This window comes from Condylura cristata, unplaced genomic scaffold (assembly GCF_000260355.1).
Source record: "Condylura cristata isolate star-nosed mole 26May11 unplaced genomic scaffold, ConCri1.0 scaffold00008, whole genome shotgun sequence".
NCBI lineage: Eukaryota > Metazoa > Chordata > Mammalia > Eulipotyphla > Talpidae > Condylura > Condylura cristata.
Genome location: NW_004567109.1, coordinates 52786737 through 52811822, shown reverse-complemented (window position 1 = coordinate 52811822; position 25086 = coordinate 52786737). Strand labels below are relative to the sequence as shown.

General features: G+C 39.6%; 1 protein-coding gene across 9 annotated transcripts in view; it reads left to right on the top strand.

Annotated features, from left to right (window-relative positions):
• Window positions 1-2279: 2279 nt before the first annotated feature.
• Window positions 2280-25086, top strand: part of COL24A1 (collagen, type XXIV, alpha 1) — a 247039-nt gene continuing 224232 nt past the window's right edge. For all 9 annotated transcript variants that reach the window (XR_001145261.1, XM_012722607.1, XM_012722606.1 and 6 more), the window contains exons 1-2: window positions 2280-2346; window positions 11797-11858. Coding sequence is in view for 8 of the 9 variants with exons in the window: in XM_012722607.1 (XP_012578061.1) it covers window positions 2281-2346; window positions 11797-11858 (128 nt within the window). In the remaining variant the exon portion in view is untranslated. The remainder of the gene's footprint in view (window positions 2347-11796; window positions 11859-25086) is intronic.

Here is a 25086-nt window from a genome sequence, read left to right as displayed (position 1 = left end):
TCAATCACCAAACAGATGTACTCAGGTTATGGTTATGTGTATCCTTTGGCATCTTCTGTATGGTAAGGTATTTATTAATACCTACTAGCAATTTTCCACATACTCAAAGGACCTGAGATACATTTTAGGAATAACTCCAATTCATACCGCATGCAGTATTTTAGATTCAACATTGGGAATAGAAAAAAAAATTTCTAATCTTTAAGTAAAGAATGAGAAAACAGAAACAGAAATGATGAAATACTTAAGATCTATGCTTATCTATTTCCACCTAACTAAATTTTGTCCTGTCCTTTAGTTACCAACATTAAAAAAAAGAAGAAAGAAAGAAAAGAAAAACAGAATGTAGCTTACAAGCTATTTAAGAAAGACCCTCTTTTTCTCAGTCCTGGGTGACTAGGTTTTCAAAAAGCTGTGGCTATTTGCTACAAAAATGGGAAGGCGGGAGATGTACTTGGCTATTCCTATCAGTTGACACTTTAGATAAGTGATCAAAGTTAACATCACTAGTAATAAGATATATCAGCATATGTATACCTGATATGATCTTTGAGAAAGACATAGTCTCACTTCAGCGATAGTTACATTGAAAATATGTGGCCTGAATCTTATAGAGATTATATCAACAAATCTAAGTTGAGGGCCTTGATCAGAGTTCTTCAAAAGTGTCAAAGTCATTAAAATAAAAAGAAGATATGATCACTTAGACCTTTATAGATATGTATAATGTGGGCTGTCATTCAGCATGTGGAAGGTTACCATCTGTGGAGGGTGCATAGAAATCACACAGAAAACTGGGAAAGTGGTATTCAGTGGTATCTAGCAGACATTCATTACAGAGGCATGGCAAATAGTTTAGGTGGTGAAAATACAAGGGTAAACAAGTAATAGATGCTTGGCCTTCTGAAATTTCAAGGCTTATTAATAAGGATTAAAATATCAACACTTATTAAGACTTTTGGCAAAAATCGGAAGATGGACTGCTCAGTATGAATAAGCTGTGGTGAAATGGGGGCATAAAAAAAATTGGAGAAGGTATTTACAAAAATGGGAGAAGGTATTCAAATTAGTAAGGCTGTGACCTGTGAACATGTTCTTGGTGCATAACCGCATCCATGCTTTTATGTGAATGAGAAAAGAAGGCAGGAGAGTCAGGAGAGAGAATTCCGTAGAAAACAGTAGTACTAATAGGAAAGGTGAGAGTAGAGAGTGGAGGGGAAGAAAGGTAGAAATGAGAACCTGAAAGTCGTTGCAGTCAGTTATAATATGACTTAGGTCACAAGAAAGGAAGGGAGGGAGGGAGGGAATAGAAAAGGGAGGGAGGGAAAGAACGAAGAAATGTGGGGCAGAGTGAAGGACTCCTCTGAGCTAAACAGAACTTCAGAAGGTGTGGGTTAAGAAATAGGAAGATTCCGGTTGGGAGACATGCAAAAGGAAAACATGAAACTGGGACTACTGAAAAAGAGAATAATACGTGGACACGTCAGGGAAGGACGATTACTCGCTACAAACTTCGGAAAGTAGAGGAACAGGACCGCGTGGGAAGCCGGAGCGTCCAGGCGGAGCTTTGGCTGCCGCTGCGCGCGCGGGGAGCACCGCCCGCCCGCTTGGGCTCCAGGGGACTGGGGCGCCGAGCAGGGCGCGGGGTGGGGGAGGTTGCGGGGCGGAGGGGGAGGTGTGCATTTTGTTTGGTGATGTCATTGCAAGTCAGTGAGCGGTGAAATTTAACACCGGCCGGATTTGTTTGGCTCCTCTCCTTGCTGGGGAAGCAGCCGGCGGCAGTCACCGTCGGGCGCCTGCAGTTGCCACCGGCCCGCTAGCACCGGAGCACATTTCCGAAGTGGGTGTGTGTGCTTGCCTGACAAATGTGCCGGCGCGGGTTATTTCCAAGGACTTCCTCCCCCCTTCATCTTCTTCCCTCCTCCCACCTCCCCTTCTCCTCCCAGGCCCAAAGCAGAGGACTCCACTGGAGTCACAGAGTCGCCTTTGAACCGCAAGTGAACTGAGGGGTACACTCGCAGCCGGGCTCCCGCCGCTGCCGGCTCCTCGCCCACCCTCCCAGGGGAACGCTTCCCGGCCCGGGACTAGCCTAGCTACCGACCCTTCGGGCGCTATCTCTGTCCTCTTCCCCAGCATTCCTTCCCTTTTTAAATTGGTGTTGCGGTTTTGGAGCGTCGTTTTCACGTGATCTCCCCCTCCCCTTTTTCATGGACAGTACCTGCAACCTTAGCAGTTCGAAGTTGGCTTCTGTTTTCCGTTAGCGCTTCGCTGCACGGACAAATGCATACAAATGCATTTAGGAGCCCACAGGACAAGGCGTGGAAAGTTCTCCCACTCGGCAGAAACGTAAGTAGCCCACCCGCTGGGGCAGGGGTTAGACCAACCCCTCTCCCCACCCCCCCGGATCCTCTGAGCGGGTTGGAGATTAGTGCTCCCCGCTCCTTGGCTCGTTTTGAAGTTGGGAGTCGGCATCCTCTTGTCTCCTCAATTTGTAAAATAGCGTGTTTGAAAGGAAGCCTCCAGCCTGCGGGTCTCTAGACGGTTTATGCTAAAGAGATCCTGCGGCCGGCCGGAGAGGAAGGGCTCGCTGGCGTGTGTCCCAACGCCTGCTGCAGCACCTCGCGCTACCCCGGAGCTGGGCTCCCGATCCCGCAGCCCCAGCGCCCTCCTTCCCTGATCCTCCCTCGGGGCTCTGGCTGTGGTCTCGCTTCCTCGTGGTGCTCCGCCGAGTGTCCAGCCTTGGGGTTGCTGGAGCCCTAGCCGTCGTTTGGGCTCTGCGCGTACAACCTGGATCGCGCGCGGGGCACGAGAGTGGGGCAGGGCTGTGAAATGGGAGGAGAGGGTTCCTGCACAACCCGGCGTCAGGGCACCGGGCTCGGAGGCAATTGTCACTGTGTTAAGAAGCCAATCAAAGTGTTGCCCATCTGCGGCCGAGGCTCCTTCCTGATGGGGACCCCGGGAAGGGTCTGGACATTGGAGACGGAGCTGTTCTTCCCCAGGAGCGTCCACGCGGGCCCCTTTCAGGAACCACGTCCTCTTCGGGTGCTGTGCCAGCTCCCACTTCCTCACCGGGAAAGAACGTGGATGGGGTGTGTGTGCTGCATGGCCTTGACGGCTGCCCCTGGTCCCCCCTGGAAGGGTCAGTGGGCTTGCTTCTGCCCTCTGGGTGGGGGGGCGTGGATGGGACCAATGAGGCTGTGATGGTGCTCCAGCCGGCCAGACTGCCCCTCGGGAGAGTAGGTGAGAGAGGGCAGGAGGCAGTACTTGACAGTGCTAGCTGAGGACAGGCGGAGGCGGAGGCGGGGTGAGGAGAAAGACCGCCTTGTGGTGGTGTTTGTATGAACATGTGCTTCCCAGGCGCGTGCAACCTAGTCTGGCCAGGGCTCAGAACTTCTCTCCTCTGACCCCTGGAAACCGTGGCCGGGCTTTCCAGCTACCAAGATGCACCTCCTCGAGCATCCTCACAGGAAGTGGGAGGCCTGGTTCGGCCCAACCATGAAGTGGCCCTGTATGAACCAATTCTCCCTACCCCTACCCACCAGCAAGGTTGGGACCCCTGCCACTCCCCTCCCACGGGACTGCCTCCTTCTTCCAGCTGACACAGGGCTGGTGAATGGGTTCAGAGCCTCCCGGAGAGACTGTTGTCAAGCTGCAGCCTTCTCACACATCCTTGTGCCCTATCTGCCCTCCCTGCTGTCCCAGGGTTTCCCCTTGGATACTGTGACTTCTGCGTTGCCAAAGTGCCAGTCGGTAGTTGTGACTCTGTGGATTAAAGCAGATCTCCTGCTCCTGGCCTCTCTGTCTTGTCTGGTTTACACATCCCTTCCAGACGCTCCCAGAAAAGGCCCTGCATACATTCTTGGGCTTGTAAATTGGGTCCAGATGATTGGGGGGTGGGGGGGGATAGAGGCAGAGAAACCAAACAGGATGGATTACCCTGAGGAACCTCTGAGGAAAGATTAGACTACGTGGAATGGGAAAGGAACCCATGTGGAGAGACATCAGGGTCAGCAGTGGATCCCTGGTGAAGGTGTTCATTTCCCCTGCCCTCCTGGAAGGACACCTTGCTGAGGACCTCGAAGCCTCATGGGGTGTCTAGTTTGTTCCACTACAGTTGCCAGTGGGGTTGGGCTGCAGAGAATTAAGGTGATTCAAGGTTGCCTCAGATTGTAGCCCTCACCACTCCAGCTGTAGACATGCAAAGTGGGGAAAAGGTACTTACTGATTGAACTGAGAAAACGATTTCTTAAAAAAGCCCAGTTTCCAGGAAGAATGCAGAGTGGAGCTTGAAATAAATGGTCCCAACCTTATAGGAAGGGGACTTGGGAGACACAACTGATTAGCTGATGATAATGTCAAACCACTGAATTAAACCTTAGAGTCTCTAATGAAATTCCCGAGGTTTTAATTTTCCACCATCCTTTTGTGGTGATGTTTTGTAAGAGCAGGGGCAGATTTTTTAAATCACAATTGTGATTAGTCACTCAAAAACATTTATAGTTTTAAAACTGGATCCTTAAAGACATTTTGTTTCATGGGGCTACTTTTGGATAGACTACCTAATGTGAATTTGTGGAGTTAATAAAAGGAAATTAAAACCAAAAGTCAGTGCTAGAAACATTGATTTAACATTTTATCGGGAAGCCTCCCAGGCAGCCATTATGGTAATTAAAGGGTTTCTATAACCAGAGGGGGAAAAGTTTTGAATATAGAGATCTGTTTCCTAGCTGGCATGAAATTTTGTTTCTTAAGTTGCTTAGTTATTTGTGTGTGTGTGTTCAAGTACATGTTTAAAATAAACGTATGGGGGCTCTGGGGGAAAATTGTAATTTATGGAAAGTAAGTGTTGTTCAAACATTCTGCTTGGTAATCTGTGAGGTTGCAGGGGAAAACTAAATTTATTATTGGACTTAGAATAGCTGTGCTAGTTTCCTTGCCATGCTTTGAAAATGTGACTTACTTAAGAATGTATGAGTCTTATTAAGGCATGAAGACCATTTCATTTTTATTCTTATAAAAGGCTAACATTCATTCATTCATTCACTTACTCATGCATTTACTCAGCAAATATTTTCTGAGCTCTAACTATGAGCCTAAAGTGGTTACATTATGAGCTTAATAGAAACACAGTTGCTACCCTACATGATGTTACTCGTATAAGAAATAGAAAAGGAAATAACCAAGTGTAACAAAGTGAGACGAGTACTTCCAGGAGACCACCTAGAAGGTGTAGTTACATGGAGGGGGCAGGGAGAAAAGTACTGGAAGGAAGACTGATCAGAAGAAAGGAAATCTAGGCTGAAAATTAAGGAAGCTCTCTAGACAGAGCAGTAAAAAATACAGTTTAGGAGTGAGACAGCGCAGTGCATTTGAGTGCCTGAAGCAAAAAAAGTTGTTTGGAGTACACATTTGAGCTACAGAATGCGGATAGGTAAACAAATCTATATTACTTTGTTACCTAAGTCAGTAGAGGATACCCCACTTCTTGATCTTAGGGATAGTATACAAGTAGAAGATGCTAGGGAAGTTATGTATTTGTTAAAATTTATGACCTATTGATAGTTTTATTGACTGATTCATTCATTCATTAAAAAAATCCTTAATATTAGTATGTGCCAGGAACTTTGCTAGGCAAGGCAACTATTAGTTTAACAAACTGGTATTACTGGCACAGTATAATTTAGATCTATTTTTCTTCTCCCCTGTGGATGGGACTCTGGATGTTTTGATCACTTGATGTTCTTAAGCATTTATCTTCCTTTGCACTTAATGAATTGCCTGTTGCTTGGAATTTATCCAGAAGTTCTAGTGTGCTTCACAATGGATTAGTTACACAAGTACCTGTTGAATTATGAAGCTAATCTAAGAAAATCAAGAAATTCATTGTATGTAAATTAGTAATAACACTTAAATCATTCAGTCAGTGGGATGAGAAATATGTTTCATTTATTTGGGGAAGGAAGAGAGAAATATTACTATTTCTGGATCTTAGCAGCTTTGTAAAGAATAAAATCTGTGAAACTGTTATGACAGAGACGTTGTTGGCTTATAAATGTAGTGTGATGGACATTGTTGAAATTAGTGATACACATACATATATATCATGTGTGTTTTTCAAATGTTTTCATTCTTTTGAATTTGTTTAAATGAAAACCACCAACTCATTCTTTGAAAGTTCCCTTTCACAAAATCTTACAAAGTCATTCTTACTATTATAAACCTAATCTATGCAGGAATGAGCATCAGTAGCCTGAAGACATACTACATCAAAATACCTAAGGGTCTCACGAATCCCCTAAACAAAAAGATCCCTAAAGAAATTTAGACCTTCAGATGAAGAAAAAGAATGAATAGCTAAGAGAATTTTTTTTTTTAAAGATTTATTTTTTATTTGTGCATACAGAACTGGGGTACAGGCCAGAGGCTCAGGGGCTGTGAGAGGCTTCACCAGAGACAGAGTGGGGAACAGAACAGACAGATCGACAAAGTACATTGCTGAGGGGAGCAGCGGGTGGGTCAGGAGAGGTCTGCCACACCATGTGGTCACCTCCGGGGCAGGCGGGAATCGAACTCATGCGGAAGTGGCTTTAGATTCTCAGTGCTGTGCTTTAACCCGCTGCGCCACCAGGGAGGGCCCTAAGAGAATTTTTTTGAAAGATGTCTGGGGTGGATATTAGTTCCTTAAATATTTTTAGTATGATCTTTGGAAATTTATTTCCTGTTTGATCCCCTTTAGGTCTTCTCCCCTAACATACTACTTATGTTTTGACTGTGGCTTATTTCAGACTGAAAATGTGGCTGCCAGACCAGACAAGCAGAATATATTTCATGTTTTGTTAGATAACCTTCAATATTAATATCACGGGGGTATCTTTTCTAAGGCTTTATTGAGTATTTGTTACCACACTGCTAGTTCTTTTAGATCTGGTCTTGTTTTATTAAATGCCTCAGAATACACAATTTTGGTATTTTGTTAGTGACACTTGGTCCAAACATGAAAAATGAACAACAACAACAACAAAAAAAACCTTTGAATTTTGAAAAAATTCGTATTTATTAAACTAGACTTTTAATTAGAATATACTAATTAACAATTAGTTAATTAACAATCTGAACAAATTAACTTATCTTGGTCGACTTTTAAATTACTAAATTAGAAGTGTATTGGCCAAAATTGTAGGACGTTCTTTCCAGATTTGTGGTAAAACAAAACAATGTGTCCTTTAGATATATGATTTATAGAATATCTTACTAACTTGTCCTTGCCTCTAATGCTAGTATACTGATAGCCTCCCACCATACACACATGTTATAGGATTTTATATTTGGAATGCAAAATTAAAAAATGCAATATATATATTGATCATTATATTATGAATGAGTCAGCTAAGGCTCAGAAAATTGTAATGTCATTCCCAAGATCACATAGCAAGGGATAAACAGAAGCAGGATTAGTCTTTTGACTTATAAACTGTGTTGTCTTTTTTCAAATAATTCAGTTTTAATTTTAACTTATTAAGGGGACTCTAGTATGTCTCATATCTATGTGCAAAGCAAAACAGGAAGGATGCACAGCTCCTGCCTCTGAGAACTCTCTCATGGGCAGACATGATATTTTTTTCTTTATTAAGTAAATGTAATACCATGAGGGAGGAGCCAAAGAAGCAAAGGAACCGAGTCCAACTAGACATTTCCCAGAAAGCCTGGATTCATTGGACATCCAATGTGCATGGTGATGGAGTCTGGCTCTTCATCAGAGTGATTACAGTAAGCTTCCTATCTTCTCTGTGCTTCTACTTCAGAGACAAGAAAAAAAATTAAAATGAACAAATCGAAGAATAAAAAGAAAAAAGATTCTACTTATCTTACCAGAACAGATTTTTTTTTTAAAGATTTATTTATTTATGCATACAGAGCTGGGGTACAGGCCAGAGATGCAGGGGCAGCGAGAGGCTTCACCAGAGACAGAGTGGGGCGCAGAACAGGCAGATCAACGAAGCACACTGCTGAGGGGAGCAGCGGGCGGGTCAGGAGAGGTCTGCCACGCCATGTGGTCACCTCCGGGGCAGGCGGGAATCGAACTCATGCGGAAGTGGCTTTATCTTCTCAATGCTGTGCTTTAACCCGCTGCGCCACCAGGGAGGGCCACCAGAACAGATTTTTAAAGAAAAATTCTTCCCTTCACTTTGTCTTTGAACATCCAACTAAAAGTACCCTTATTTTACTTTTTCTCCATTAGGTTAATAAGGAAAACTTAACATTCCTGAGGGATATTATTGTCATTCCTTTACTATTTATAAATATTTACTAAGTGCCACTTTTCTTTAAAAGATGAAGAACTGTTGCTTACTCAGGTATTGGCCTACTAATTAATCATAAAAGGTACAACATATGTAGGCAATAATGAAATTACCATGAAGACATCAAGAGTACAAGGGGGAGGGAAAGGTCAGGTCCTCAAGGGAAGATGGGACACTTCATGTTCAGATTAGGTGTATGAGGATAGTTAAGATTCTCCAGGTGGAGTGTGAGAGTGAAATGGGAGACTACCCCCAAGAATTCGGGTGCCTGGTCCCCAGGGCCCGGCTGCTGCTTTTGGGCAGTGCTAGTGGCTGCAGGTGGTGGGCATTTTACTGCCTGCTTCCAGTGGCCCCACAGGTCTCAGGCTGCAAGCAGAGGCCAGCAGTGATGGTGGGCAGCAGTGGTCCCCCTCTCACACTGCCCCAGGGCATGCAGCCCCTGGGTCAGGCTTCAGGGAAGAGAGTGAGGCTCCACTGGGCCATGTACAGGGCTGTGGCTCCCTCCAGCTGCAGGCAGTAGACAAGCCTGTGGATTTGGTGCTTGGAGCGTAGTATGGACTGATCAGGTGTAAGCTGTGAGCTGATTGGTAAATGGGCCAATCAGCCATAGGCGTGAAAACTGTCCAATCACACTTGAGAGAGAGCCTGAAAGGATATAAGGCAAGGCCGGTAGCAGCCTGGCACTTTTAGGTTCTATTTCTGACCTCAAAAAGAAGACAACACATTCTCTTTCTTAGAAAGGCTGTTCCTAGCCTCTGAAGAAAGAGGCATCATCTAGCATGACCTCCAGAGAAAGAAGAGAAGCCAGATTGCTTTACAGGACTGGACCAGCATAACTTGCCTCCTGCCAACCTGAAAGGAGGGCAAAAGGCCCTGGGCCTAGCATTTCAAAGAGCTGTGTACTGATGGTGTGGGCCAACAATTCACAAAGAGCTGTAATGCTGGTGCTACTAACTCCGCTTCTGGTTACCAGGTAACCAGCACTACTGACCAGTGCTGCACAACACTGCTGATGGGTGACCTGTACTTCATGTCTGGGTCACCTCTTGAGAGCTGTTAATTATCTGGTACTGCCTCCTGGTGCTGCTGCTTCTGTTTTGCTCTCTGGTCCATTGTGGGGTGCTGTCCATCCCAACCTTCAGACTGTTGCTGTGGGCTGCTGCCACATCTCAGTGGCCCCATCTGTGAGTGTCTCCAGCTGTGGTGAGTTGGCTCCTGGCCGGCTGCTCCTCATGAGCTCCAAGCCGTCATTGGCAGGGTGGCGCCATCTTGGATGAGTCTTTTGTTTAGGACTTTCGGACACTGCAGATACTGTCTGGGATGAGATAGCCAGCCAATTGTTGCTGTAGGAACTCTGTTTTCTCTGCTTCTTAAATCCTTTTGTTAATTCCTGAGCCAGAGAGGTCTTGCAGTTGTGTGCACGGCTGACCTGTTCTCCCTTGGTTACAGTCCTTTGATGCTATAGCCTCTGCCATAACTCTCTTTCAAGAGGATTTCAGGTACTTTTTATGGTCTTTTCAGGGACTAGAGATAATGTGGTCTCATTGAAATTTGTGGGGGTTTCAGCTGTAGTGGGGTCTGTATGGCTAAAAGAAAGGGGGTTGGAGCTGACTAACAAGTTTTTGAACACCTGATGTGGAACTTGGATTTTCCTTTCTTGGGTGGTTATTAGTTGGAGCATACTTAGAAAAAAATCTATTTCCATCATGGCTCTACCTGTATTAGTCATCCGTGTACATAGTTAACTTACATAAGGCTGGCTCAACCAATTTATCATAATCCCCTAAAATCACTTAGCTAAAGGATGATGTATTCTGTGTTCAGGTTTGCCTGCCTCACACCAAGAATGGACTTGTTAACTTGTCTAGAAAGAAATTTATTTTCCATTTTGCTCCCCCAAGGTCATTGGGGAAGTCTATGAATTGGCTGAACTAAGTGAAGTAAGTGCTGGTTCTTGTAATCTTCATTCGTTAGTTTTATTCCAAATGGAAAATTATCTTCTGGGTTGCCTGTAGGCTCTCAATGAGTCACATTAACAGGTGAGACTACTTCCTTTCACAGTTTTCTGCTAAGACAGCACAATTCTGAGGTAGTCGCCTTCAGTGCCTATAATCTGAACTATTGTGTAATTTTGCTGGCTTTTATCTTGCCAGTTTGTTCCAAATATACATTTAGAGGGGAAATAATCTCCTTTCACTTACCTCTAGATCACACTGGGACCCATCCTGGGAACCCAGAGAAATCATCTTGATTTCAGTCAGTGTTCCTGAACTGTTTGCCAATTAGAATCACCTAGAAGTGGTTAAAAATCCCTGTTCCAGTGATAAATGAAACTCAATCTCTGGAGGTGGGGAGGGCAGAATCCAAGTGTTAGCAGTTTGAAAAATTCCTCAGGTGAATTCTACTGTGCAGGGAAAGTCAAAAACATATCCAAAGAAGGTAACCCTTGCATTGCCTATCTCTTGATGGCTGTCTGTTTCAAGAGCAGAGTGTGGTCTGCTGGGCTGCAGTATCAGCATTACCTGGGAACTAGTTACTAATGCATTTTCTCTAGCCTCACCCTAGACCTAGTGAGTCAGATAGTCTTTCTTGGGTGAGGTCCAGCCTTCTCTAACAAGCCCTCCAGGTGATCAGATGCTTACCAACTTTTGAAAGTCACTGTCTAGATCAGTAGAAAGGATTGAAATAAAAGGAGCCAAATTTGTGATTTAAAAGAAAGTAATATTTAAGTGTGTTTTAAGTACAATATAATAAATAGCAGGTATACTATGTCTTTAAATCAGTTTGCAACATACATTTTGTGCAGGTGATTCTGACAAGGTTCAGAGTTTTCATTTTTCACAAGTGGTTCTTTTGCACACTACATTTCAGAAACCTTGTTCTAAATGCATGACAATGTGCATGGGAATCTTATATGCTTCACTAAAATACATGGTTTTTGTATTTGCCCATATCAGTTGAAATTTCTGTAATGATTCAATTGATTCATTTGCAGCATTCATGACAGTGAGGTATGCTATCAAAAGCTTGTGTAAAAGCTTTGCTCTCTCTGTACTGAGTTGGCTTTTACCTATAAGCATAGATTTAAACAAATAACAGATTGCATCTGTTTGCAATCACTGTATTTAAATTTTGCTTAAATTTCTGTTCGTATGAAATTTCACGTTTGGTAACCTAACATGTGTGCTGATAGTGATATGGTAATAGGTAATATGAGTGCTTACATGCCAAACACTGTTATGTGTTTTACAAGTTTTTCAATTGTAGAAAAAGCTGAGATAGTTCAACAGGTGAAAGAACTGAGACATCAAGTGATTAACAAGCGTGCCCAACTCAGTGTAAGTGGCAAAACTGGAATGTAATTTAGAGCTCTTGCTATGCTGATTAAAATTACAGTTTACTTACTAATCTTACAATTGTTTTGAACCTTATGAGATTTACAGTTTGTAAGTGGTAAGTGTTCATCTAATAAGTTTTTTCTTTCCTTTTTTTTAAGGAAACTGTTTCTTTTTATTGTGCTATGTGTGACAGGGGATGCTGTTTATGCACAAGAACAAGGTAAGAAAGTCACCTTGTTAACTTATTTATATAAAAACTGCTCCCAGACAACAAAAGTACATAACTTTAAAGGATAATAACTTAAATTCAAAAGTAAACAATAAAAAATTGTACAAATGAGAATGTAAGGGTGAAGAATCAATTTTTTTGGGGAAATATGACCTTTGTGGAATTACGCATATCTTCTGTCTGTGAAATTGCTTACATTTTTAAGCAAACTCTATAAAAGGGAAGTTTTGTAGTGTGAAAAGGCTTTCCCTTGTGACCTCATTTTTAAGTGGGAGTTCTTGGGGGTGGCAAACTGTAACTGGGTTACCTTTGCTCTTCATGAAACAACACAAGCATATTCTAAATGTCGCATTTAGATTTATGTCATTAAGAAAGAAGATAAAATTTGCATACCAGTGGGCTTGGATTTAATTTCATGCCAATGGCAAGGTTTGGGAACTAATTCGGTGTTTCTGCTTTGTTTTGCTTGCTAGCTAGTTGCTCTGATAGTTTTAGTGATAGTTTCAGGATTCTCTGTATACCCCAATTTATTAACCAACATTTACCAAATATTTTCTATTTGCCACATAATATCCTTATTACCACTGGTTAAAATAGAAATCATATGTCTCTGACCTCAAAATGAAAAAAGCATGTATCTACATCAAAGAAAGAAATGCCATTGTCAAAGGAAAAAATCCTGGAAACGCAAGGGTCTACAATATCGTCATGACCTCAATTTTTTTCTTCTCTGCCTTCTATCTAGCAGGACTGGCTGATGACTCATGCTAAGAGAACAGAGTATTCATTTCAGTGACCAATCCAGTGAGCCACTTGCCAGTTTGGTCAATCAACCAAATAACATTAAGATAAAAGTAAACCATGAATGAAATGCAAGACAGGAACCACAGAGTTGGGGATGGTGCTTTGGTTGACCAGACTGACAAGTGGGCATAGGTAAATAATCTGAAAAACAGCACAAAGGTGAACTCTGCTGTTTTGGAAGACATTTTCTAATTTTTTTTTTTTTTAGTGGATAAATAGTTAATTAAGTTACATATCATATGTCTCTTCAGGAAAGGTTATTCTTGACCAAATCATTTCATTTTGCTTTAAGTATCTATGAAAGGGGAGAGTTAACCATATCTCTTAATTTTTTTGTCATGAGTCTTTCAATTTGTAAAAACTTCTATATCAGCCACTGTGTTAGAAAAGTGTGTATTTCACCATTGTCTGATAACAGAATTTTTCTAAGTATGCCCATGACAGAATTAAATAATAGGTAATTACCTATTGCTACTGGCTAACCTCAAATGTTACTGGCTAACAAAAGGAAAAACGAAGGTATGAACTTGTGTATTTTGATGCAGAGTCTAGAAATGATTTAAAATTAAGCCTCTGGACATTAGAGAAGAAAAAGAGAATCGCCATTACTAATTAAATTTGTTTTGTATATTATCTCATCCTTTGCTGTTCCTTTACATATATTATTGTAATCTGCATGAACCTGCAGAGGTAGGTGTTAAACATAACCACTGGCTTATTCTCACCTAAGGGTATTTTGTTTTATAGTTAACTAGCTTTGAAAGTTAAAATGTCATAATATAATAATCAGTTTAGGAAAACAGTTTCCAAGAAATTAAGATTTCATCATGATCAGATACCACCTGTGACTTTAATACTGTATAACATGCCTTTTGAGCTAGACATTACCCCAATGTGGACTTCTTAGAAATGAATATGTATTAATGAGATTTTTTTTCAAAATTAAAAAGTAGCAAAGTATATATTTAAAGAACAAGTCATAAGACAAAAGATGACCAACAAAAGTATCCTTTACCTTACAAGCTCCAGAGATCTGGCCAAACTTCTTTTGCACCTTTTTTGCAGTTAACTTCCATATTTTCTAATATTTTTTATTGCATGGGCATTCTATTACTGATGAGGATTTAACAATTTTATTTTTACTGAGTTACCATTTGTTTAATAAACTTTTTGTATTTTGGGTTTATAGGGCCTTCCTGACCCCCAATACTCTCGCGGTACTTTTACTATAGTGCTCCCATCAAGGCACCCACAACCTAGTCCACTGTGCTTCCTCCCAACTTGGTGCTCCTCTGTCCCCCCTTCTCTGCCCCCCTTTGAATGTCTGTTCTGTAAGCAGCTTTCAGGGGTTGTGTTTTTTTTTTTTTTTTCTGAATCTGTTTGGTTAATTTAACATTAATTTATCTAATTTAAGACCATGTATTATCTTTTTTAAACTAAGTCACTTATCCTTTCCTATGCAATATTACAGGATTGTCTCCTTTTATTGCTCTCTGTGTTCTGTCATCTGTCACCATAACTAATGATCAGACACTCCAAAATAATTCTAAAATTTCTTTGAACAATACTTCAAAAAAATACACCAAGAATTTTTTTTTTCCCTTTGAGATCTTTCTTCTAGAAGCTAAAATTCTCCTGTTTGATCCTGGATTTGTAGATCTTTAAAGTTTCAGTAGAGTTTATGTCACTTGTGTTAGATCCAGTGTTTTAGAACTCATTTTCCTTTTGCATCACCCATTTCCTTACTAGATTGGAGTGGCATCCTGAGAAGGTGTATCAGTACATTTTGCAACACAGAGTATATATTCATTTCTGAGAATGTTTATTTCACCCACATATTTGTGAATAGTGAGTATAAATTTTAGGCTGTAAATTGTTTTCCTTCAAAATTTAAAAGCTTTTGTTATCTTCTGGCTTTGCAGTTAAGAAATCTAATGTACTAATTCTTGATCTTTTATATGTGACCTATTTATCTCCTTCAAGCCCTTAAGATCATCTGTTTATATTGATATCTTGAAATTTCACAGTAATGTGCCTTGGTATATTTTTTCTCAATTTTTGTGAGCACTCAGTGCAGCTTTCAGTATGAAATGATCTTTCATTTTCTTTGAATTTTCCTGTTATTTTTCTCTTACGCTTTTTCTCCATATGCCAGTTCTACTGATGAGGTACTAGTTCTCCTGGTTGAACACCTTACTTTCTCCTGGTTGAACACCTTACTTTCTTATTTTTACCTCCTATTTTCCAAATGTTGTGTTTTATTCTATTTTAGATTTAAGTCACTATTTCAAACATTGTAATTTTTTCTTTGTGTCATATTTAAAAATTCTAAGAACCTTCTCACTCAGATTGTTATCAATAGATGTTTCTTTGATGAAATATCTACTCTTATATCTCTAATGATAAGAATACTTCTTAAACTTCTTTTGCTCACTGCATTTGTCTTTCTTTACTACAAATTTTTATTTGTCTTGGTATGCCCTTTATGTCAGAAAAATTCTTTAAGTGTATGGTACCTGTGTTAGCATTTAGGTGTAACGCACTGAAATAGGGTTGGAATCTATTTGTTTGGATAGGTTTGTCAAGTGGTTATATTTTGCATAGTTATTAGGTTGGAACTTAGATGATGATCTTCTTGTTGGACCAAAGTGCCTGAGGCTGTACAGTTAAGAGAAAAATACTCCAATATTTTACTTGTAAAATATAATAACAGTTATTCAAAAAGATACCTGCACCTCCATGTTTATTGCTGCTTTATTTACAATTGGAAAGACATGGAAACAACCCAAATGCCCAAAAGTAGATGACTGTGCTAAAAAGGTGTGGTACATACACACAATGGAATATTACTTAACAACCAAAAAAATAAACACATGCCTTTTGCAGCAACATAGATGGAGCTGGAAAAGATCATTCTTAGTGAAATAAACCAGAAAGAAAAGGAAAACTACTGGATGGTTTCACTCATAGCAGGTGTATAAAGGACCAGTGGAGAAAATAATAATAATGAACAACTATATACTAGAGACATTTTATGGGGATCAAAAATGGTGGGGGGAGGGAAGTACACTGGACTATGGTGATGGCACATGGGTGACTTGGTGATGGGAAGCCCATGGGGATTACAACTGAGGTGGAAAAAGGCACAAAATGTTGTAAAAATAAACTATTAAAAAATAAAAACAAATAAAAATATAATCACAGTTGCTACTATTGGAGCCAAGTGATATGAATAGATTTTGGGGGTTGGGATGATTTAGTCTGTAGATATTAATTGAATCCCCTTGTTCTCTTATTGTGGTTTTTCTCTTCTATCTTTTATGACTCAATGTTTTTACATAGGTAAGCTTTAATCTATTGTGGTTACAATTCCATATACAGATTACTGCCACTGCCTCATTCAGATTCTCGTGGTGCTTCAAATTTTGAGCTCTATTTTAGACTTTTCCTGATGTGAATTAGCCTACCAGTCATTACCTCTGCTTCTACAAGCCCATGATGTTCAAAATATTTTCAGCTCAGCTAATTCCTTCTTAGGCTTTTAATCTTCAAAAACGCATTGGTATTTCTCTTTGCCATTATCCTTTGTATGGACTCCCTTTGCCCATGTAGTTTTAAACCAGAGTTCTTTAGTGAAATAGTAAAATTGAGAAGAAAATTTCTAATTTGTCATGACTTCAACTATCCCTTGAAATTTTATCAGGTAAGGTGTTGTGTCAGGCAGCACCACACTGATAAAGAAACAGGTGTCGTGGAGCAGCTACATAATGCAGGATGCTTAAGAGCAAGGTCCTGGCCTTGTTATTGATAAACCAGTCCTACAGCACTAGTCATATGAGGAAGTAGAAAAAGAGAGGGAGAAGTAGAAGCAGCAGGGGAAAGGTGGAACTGTATTTCTCATCTGATATCTTGGTATGAAGATCAAACCCTGACTCCCCAGTCAGGATTTCAGTCTTATCAATAAGGCATTCCACTGATCAGCTTCTGGGTCCTTGGTTATACATCAGTCAAGGACGACACCCTCCCCCCCACCCCCAAGGCGTTCCAGGTCATACCTCATGATGTATAAGTCAGGATTAAGTCCATGCATCTGTCCACAGCCTTCCCTCCCACCCTGCCCCCGACATTCCCTGTCATACCTCAGTGATGCACACCCTTCCCAGAGTGATCCCAGCTTTATGCTCTTAATTGATGTGAAAGGCACTTTGTAGGGTTTGACTCCTATGGGCAGGCAGTTTTGACCTTGCTTTAGGAATACAGAACTGTAGGCAACAAGATGGAGGCTGGATAAGTCACCTAGGCCTAGCAGACCCACAATTAGGAAATCATAAATTATCAAATATAAACTTTATAAGTAAAACTTTGTTACAGAACAAATATAGACTATACTATGTTTTCTGAAGCTATGACAGATACAGTTCACTTATCTGATGCAGTCACTTTGTTATTCTGTATTGGTGGGACTGACTGTCAATATGATTGACATAGCTGTAGCACCTCTACATGATAATTTAGACCATAAGGGATTTAGAGCTAATTCTTAATACACACAGTATTTGCAAGCTGTTCCCTAGGTGAAAACCACATGTGTAGAAAATATCTGTAGGATAATCATCTCTAAAAGTGTATTTCCTGTGGAAATTAACCTAAGTGTGCTTATTATTAACAGAAGTAGCTCATACTAGATGCATTTAACACTTTATTTCCTGCCAAATTAAAACCTTTGTGGACAGTTTACCAACAGTTTTACACAAGTTAAAGCTTCATTCTCATTTTATAAATTATCTTTTATCTCTACCCGAATGGATATATTTATATTAAGAATTCTGTTTTAAAAAAAAGATTATTTACTCATACAGAACTAGGGTACAGGCCAGAGATGCGGAGTATGAGAGGATTCACCATAGACAGAGTGGGGAGCAGAACAGGCAGATCGACGAAGTAATTGTTATGTATCTAGGAATATAATAAAGCAAGATGAAGTCCTATCTGCATGGGTTAACATGGCAGTGAGTCAAATTGTAGGCAAATACATATATTTCTGGATTTTTAATGCTCTGAAGAGAAAGCATAGTGAGACATTGGAGAGTTGGCTAGATGTTGAGGTAAGAATGATTATTTTTAGTTTTGAAGATGTGGTCAGGGAAACCTGCTCCAAGATGACATTTGAACTACGACCTTAATGGACAAAAGGTGTAGAGCATTCCAAACAGACATAACAATGAGATGAAAATGAATTCAATGGTTTTTAAGGGATAGGAAAAGACCAGTTTGCCTGGAGCAAAGTAAGCTCGGATGAAATGACAGAAACTAAGTTCAGAAAGCTAAGAAGGGAGCAGGTTTCATATACCATGTAAAGAGTTCTGATTACATTTTTAGAGTAACAGAAAGCCATTAGAGGATTTTGTACAGGAGAGTGACATGACATTTTACCCCATAAAAATATTACTGTGACTGCTGATGTGTAACTCTCCACTAAGAGGGGCACTAAGGAAAAGGAATGATTTGGGGGTAAATTTTATTGACTTAGAAAACTGCTTGTGGGACATCAGATCCCTACTGTATAAATTCAGTAGGCACTTGGATGTGCAAACCCAGAAGAGAGGTTTGTGAGTCAGCCAATGTGGTTATTGAAATCATGGTTTCGATGAGGTCATTAGATTTGGTGTTTACAGTAAAAAGAGTAAAGCGTTGTCTTGGTGACACCACCATCATTTAAGAAACAAGTAGGTGAAGGAGATAGTCCGTTCTGCTGTTGGACAACAGATGTGTTCCTAAGAGCTGCCTCTAAGGCTCTCGAGGATGGCCTGCCTTCAAGTTCTGCCTCTGCCTGTACTAGCTGGGGAACCACAGATACTTAATATCGGTGTGGCTTTGCTTTCATTACTGTCAGATGGGGGCTAGCAATGGTACCTACTTCGTAGGGTTGTTGTGAGAATTTTTGTGGTTTAATACAGTAAAGCTCTTAGTACAGAGAAATTTTATTTTGGAATTCTGCTATTTTTGAAAAATGTTAAACAGCTAATAACGTATCTGACTGAAAATGAGTATCTGTTAAATGGTATCTGATTTCCTAAGTGACATAAAGGGTATTGATTGATTCTGTGGTTTGGGTCACTCATGAAGCACATAACTTTATTTTTGATAACATACATATTTTACATCAGTGTTCATTTTTGTACGATGTATGCTCTGCCCTCTCAGGTGTAGTCTCTGTAATATTTCCACTATATTTCCACTATTTCCACTATAATAGTTCACCTGTGCACCATCACCACAGTCACTTGTGTTCTTCCCTCCCCTGTTTTGATTCTCCTCTCTCCCCTGATTTATAGTTTCTGATTTATGGTTGTCTGTTAATTTTGTTGTTTATTATTTTTTTCCTGTTCCCTTACTTGATTTCCTTATATTTCTCTTATAAGTGAAACCATCTGATTTTTCCTTCTAGTTTACTTCACTTAGCATAGTCCCTTCTAGCTCCATCCACCTTGCTGCGAATGGCATACATTTATCTTTTTTGAGTGCTAAATAGTATTTCATTGTATATATACACCATATCTTCCTGATCCAGTCATCTGTTTCTGGGCATTTGAGAAGCAAGTAACTTTCTTTAAACAACTGTTGGTAAGGCGTTTGTTAGGGCTAGATGTATAAATTTAATTTTAAATTGCAATCCAGTAATTTCTAGGACCAAACATAAGTGAAAGCTAGAGTCTGTCTTCTAATAGAAGCCTTTTTTCTCCTGTTCTCCCCATTTTCTCTCATCTCTGCCTTTTATCCTTAAAAGGGATCTATTCTCGGGCCTTCCCTGCTGGTGCAGCGGGTTAAAGCACAGCACTAAGAAGCTTAAGCCACTTCCGCATGAGTTCAATTCCCGCCTGCCCCGGAGGTGACCACATAGCGTGGCAGACCTCTCCTGACCCGCCCGCTGCTCCCCTCAGCAGTGTACTTAGTCAATCCGCCTGTTCTGCTCCCCACTCTATTCCTGGTGAATCCTCTCACCCTCCGCATCTCTGGCCTGTACCCCAGTTCTGTATGAATAAATAAATAAATCTTTTTAAAAAAATCTATTCTCTCTTCAACATCTGCTAAAAACATTTGCCTAATACATTCACACTAAGGTATAAATGTTTAGCACTAGAGTAACAATTAGATTTCACGTTCGGTACCAATTCTGTGGCTACCTAGAAAAATTCCCCTTGGAAATTTCTGTGGAGGGAAAATAATACTGTCATGATTAACTAGTATGACTTGGAAAGAGAGGCATGAAGTGATGTGGAGAATTCATTGGTTGTGAGGTAGTGTGCTGGACCCAAGATTGTAGACTTTGAAGACATAGTAATTGGGTTCAAACTCAGTTCTACATTTATCAGCTATGACCTTAAACAAGTTGTTGTTGTTTTTCACTTATTCTGGTGCTCAAATTCTTTTTCTTTAAAATAAGTGTAGACTTCAAGTATAAACTTGAAATCAAATAACTGCCCTCTTATGTTTCTGGATATCATACCAAAGAAATAAGGTGAATGACAATAAATTAACCTGAATCCCATTTTCTGCAAACTTAGGGAAATAATTTAACTTGCAAGTTCACAGAATAGTCTGAGAAGAGCAAATACCATATAGGGTAGAGTCAATAGTAAGATTTTAGAAATTACCAGTAAACTGAACTTCTTGATAGCAAGAAGCACACCCTGAAGTACTTAACCTTTAGCCCTTGTAGGAAACAAGTGCCACAGGATCTGGTGAGGCCAGAAGTTGCCCAGAAGGACAAACAAGGAAGAAGCACAAATGATAGCAAGATGATTCAGTGGCAGTAATAGTCAGGAAAATGAAGAATCTACTTTCTGAGGTGAAGAATTCATTCTGAAGCTTATGCCAATAGCAGGAATTCGTGAGGGGAAGGTGTTCAGGGCAGGCTGCCTGTGGATGTACTCCTGGACTAGGTTTGATCAGAGACTATACTAAATAGTCTTTTGAGATAAGAACTCTGGTAATACTGAAACAGATCTTTGGGTTTTGACATTTGAAAAAAATGGTCCACTATCTTTCTCTTCCAATCACTTTATAGTGGCTCAGGTACAAAGTCAGAGGTTAGCACAGCACAGAGATAAAATAAGCTAAAACATAGGGAAAGTAGAAAAATGAGAATACACACACATGGAAAAACTCACATCACTTCTGAAAAGAAAGGTTATAAAGCAGAAATATAAGAAAAGGAAGAGATGGCAAAACATTAAAAGGTTGTGACTTGTGAGCTTTTAGAGCTCAGAAAAGAAGATGTAGAGATTTTTTTTTTTTAAAGATTTATTTATTTATACAGAACTGGTGTACAGGCCAGAGATGCGGAGGGTGAGAGGATTCACCAGAGACAGAGTGGGGAGCAGAACAGGCAGATCGATGAAGCACACTGCTGAGGGGAGCAGCGGGCGGTTCAGGAGAGGTCTGCCGCGCCATGTGGTCACCTCCGGGGCAGGCCAGGTGGGGATCGAACTCATGCAGAAGTGGCTTAATCTTCTTAGTGCAGTGCTTTAACCTGCTGCGCCACCAGGGAGGGCCAATGTAGAGATTTTTTTTTTTATGAATCAAGATAAAACTGGAAAGCAGACAAAAAGAAACTACACAATATGGAACACAGAGATAGAAATAAGAAATTCAAATGTGGAATTGATGACAAAGAACATTTAAGACAATAGGGAGATGATAGTTACAGAAAATAGGGTGGAAATTCAACATGTACATAATAGGAATTTTAAAGACAAAAACCAAAAATTATAAAATAAGAACAAGTATTCAGACAAATTTTTTTGAGAAGTTTGCTGAAGTTAAGAACAATGAAAATCCTTGAGTCTATATAACAAATGGGCATGCTGTGTGCCTGGAAACTTATCCAGATAGGATATGCCTTCATATTGACTAAACAAAAATTGCACTCCTTCAAAGATACAAAACAGCCCTTATAAGCATGTGTATAAAACTTTGAGTCACTTATAAGGAGGAAACAAATTAGCCCACTTAAGAGATTTTTCTGTCTTAACATGCAGTCCCTAATCATAATGGAACTCTACCCACAAGGAACTCAAGGAAAGAAAGAATCAGAAGAATTTTATGTTGAATCATACTTAAGGGACAAAGCTACAAATGTAAAAATCAACACTTGGGAAATGTTCCCAGGAACCCTTTGAAAGGAAACTATTATAACAACCTCCAACAAAAAAGAAATGACTGAGGAAACTACTGTAGAAGACTGGTTCTATTTATCAAAAAAATATATATATATGAAAACAGAACAGACTATAAATGCCAGATGAACTAACAGTGCTGGAATGGTACAGTTGCCAAAAATGGGAGATGGAGAGAAAAAAAAAGATGAGAAGTAGGTTGTGTGCTGATTCAACATTCTAAGCTTATTGAAAAGTAGTTTAAGGATATTTAAAAATAAGTAAATACAAAAAGAAATAATCTTAATAACTAATCCTAGTTGATAAGGGAAAATGGAACCCTGAAAGGAAAAGAAAATACTGAGAAATACATATGCCTAATAAAGAGGTCTGGAGACATTATTTACATTTATAGTTTTAAAGGTAACCTTCATTTAAAAAAAATGTATATATTTACATTATTACTCTTTTTTTTTTTTTAAAGATTTATTTGTGCATACAGAACAGGGGTACAGGCCAGAGGCTCAGGGGCGGCAACAGGCTTCACCAGAGACAGAGTGGGGAACAGAACAGGCAGATCGACAAAGTACACTGCTGAGGGGAGCAGCGGGCGGGTCAGGAGAGGTCTGCCGCGCCATGTGGTCACCTCCGGGGCAGGCGGGAATCGAACTCATGCGGAAGCGGCTTTAGATTCTCAGTGCTGTGCTTTAACCCGCTGTGCCACCAGGAAGCGCCTCATTTTTAAACTGTTTACTTCCCCATCCCCCCATTTCTCCCACCTGTCATCACCATAGTTCCCCACATTCCTCCCTCCTTCCATCCCTCTCTGTCCCATTCGCCTATAGGATATCCCTGGCTTATAAATGTTTCTGTTTTGTGTTTTGTATTGTAATATCAATACTACCCCCCCCCCATGTCTTGTTTCTCTTATATTCCTCCTATAAGTAAAACTATTCAGAAAGAACTACACATCTTCCTAAAATCTCAAAGGAACTACATACAAAAATAAAGGAGAGCTAACAAACCACATAGTGAAAGGCTATAAGAAATTACAATAGGAAAACAATATAAAACAGTGTGATACATGGATTAAACAGATCATCACACATGAATGTAATGGACTTGATGTAGACATTAAAAAATCATGTTTAGATTAGATTGCAAAGCAAATCATACTCCTTCCTTTATACCTAAGACAGTGTTTCGGAGTTGTTAAAAATAACAAGGACAAAGAGAAAAGCAGCCTGAAAATATTGGGTAGGAAATGGAGCTTACTTTTAATTCTAGATAATGTAGAAGTTATACCTATAATAATCCAGACAGAAATTTTTGTATAGCTCAAAAAATACATCTGATTGTATGATTTTTTTTACTTCCATGAATAATAACCATGATTCCAATATTCATAAAGCTAAAGCAGTGATAAATTACCAAATAGACATACTAGTGGAAAGAAAGTTTACCTCTTAGTCCATAACAGATTATTTTTGTAAAATAAACGAGCTAGAGGACACAAAATGAATAATGTGAGGTGGCTAACTGTTGTCAACTTCTGTGCTTGAAATCCCTTTGTAAGTGCTTATCAAATTACTATGAAAATTCAACATTCAAGTAGATTTGATTTGAGGATTACAAGAATGGTTCAATAAGCATTGAACTTGAAGGAAATTTACTCAATAATAAAAACTCAAAGACATTCGACTTAAAAAAGTTCAGCTACTATAAGAATGTAATGAACATTCAATTTAAGTAAAGGAAATATGTATCTGAGGAACTATTGAAAACATACATATTATAAAATTTTCAAACATTACTCTTCTATAATATATGATTTTAATGGCAACAGAAATTTGAGTTTCAAGATTATTAAATGTAGTAATTTTTTCTTAAATGTAAGAAGAATTTCCTGCTTGATGTTATACCACATAATTGTCTTTCTGTATGTAAGAATACCTTATCTGACATCACAGAATGATAGCTTTGACATACTTTGATTATATTTACTCTATGCATTAAGTTGCAGTGTTTCTTCCATGTTATATCTCACAGATTGAGACATACCTATTCTCAAAGGCAGGTAGCATTGGGCAAGAGTACTCAGTCACAAAGCCTGACATGTTTTAGGAGAGTAAATTTTCATTGAAGACTGGGGCTAGGAATGATTAACTGATTTAGGTAGTAATTCATGTTTTATATTGAAATAAGTAGTCCTATTGTATAGTAAAATTATTTTTCACAAATTATTAAACATAAAATGTCATATAGTTTTTCTTTGGGGCATCTTAAAAATGGTCCCCCAAACTACTGGAGAGGCATATAATTCTCAACTGCTGTTAGGAACATTTTGGTGGAAAAATTTTGAGACATTTTGTCATATAATATCTTATATAAAACATAATTTAAAATTATAAAATTGCAACTACTTTTAAAATAACATGATGACTGTTACAGCATTAAAACTCTTGAGTCTTTTGTAAAAGCTCTCTAATGAGAAGAAACTTTGGTTGATAGATTTTATAGTCATAATATTTAATAGTTATTGTAAACAATTCATATGTGTATCTGACATTTGTTATGTTTGGTGTTTGTAATAAACATGAATTATAAAATAAATACTAACTACCTATAAAATGAAAACTAAGAGTTTGATCTTAGCTGATTTTCAAGTGTTTTTTTTCACTAGTAAAATTTATGAATTGACATATACACATACAAAGATAGAAACAGGAGACTTATAACCCAAATAATAATGTAGATCATATGGCTGACTTTCTTTGAGAAAGAATGCATCATTCTTTACAAATGCCATTTAGTTTTATGGAATTATAGAGATATATGATTAGATTCTAGTGAGTCCAGTTCACTCATTCAGAATTTTATAAAATATTTGCAAGGCGGCCCTCCCTGGTGGCGCAGCGGGTTAAAGCACAGCACTGAGAATCTAAAGCCGCTTCCGCATGAGTTCGATTCCCACCTGCCCCGGAGGTGACCACATGGCGTGGCAGACCTCTCCTGACCCGCCCACTGCTCCCCTCAGCAGTGTACTTCGTTGATCTGCCTGTTCTGCTCCCCACTCTGTCTCTGGTGAAGCCTCTCACCACCCCTGAGCCTCTGGCCTGTACCCCAGTTCTGTACCCCAGTTCTGTATGTACAAATAAATAAAATCTAAAAAAAAAAAAAAATTAAGAAATAAATGACAGCTGGCAATCTTTGAACATATATAAATTGGGGTAACAAGATTCCCATTGTATTGGAGC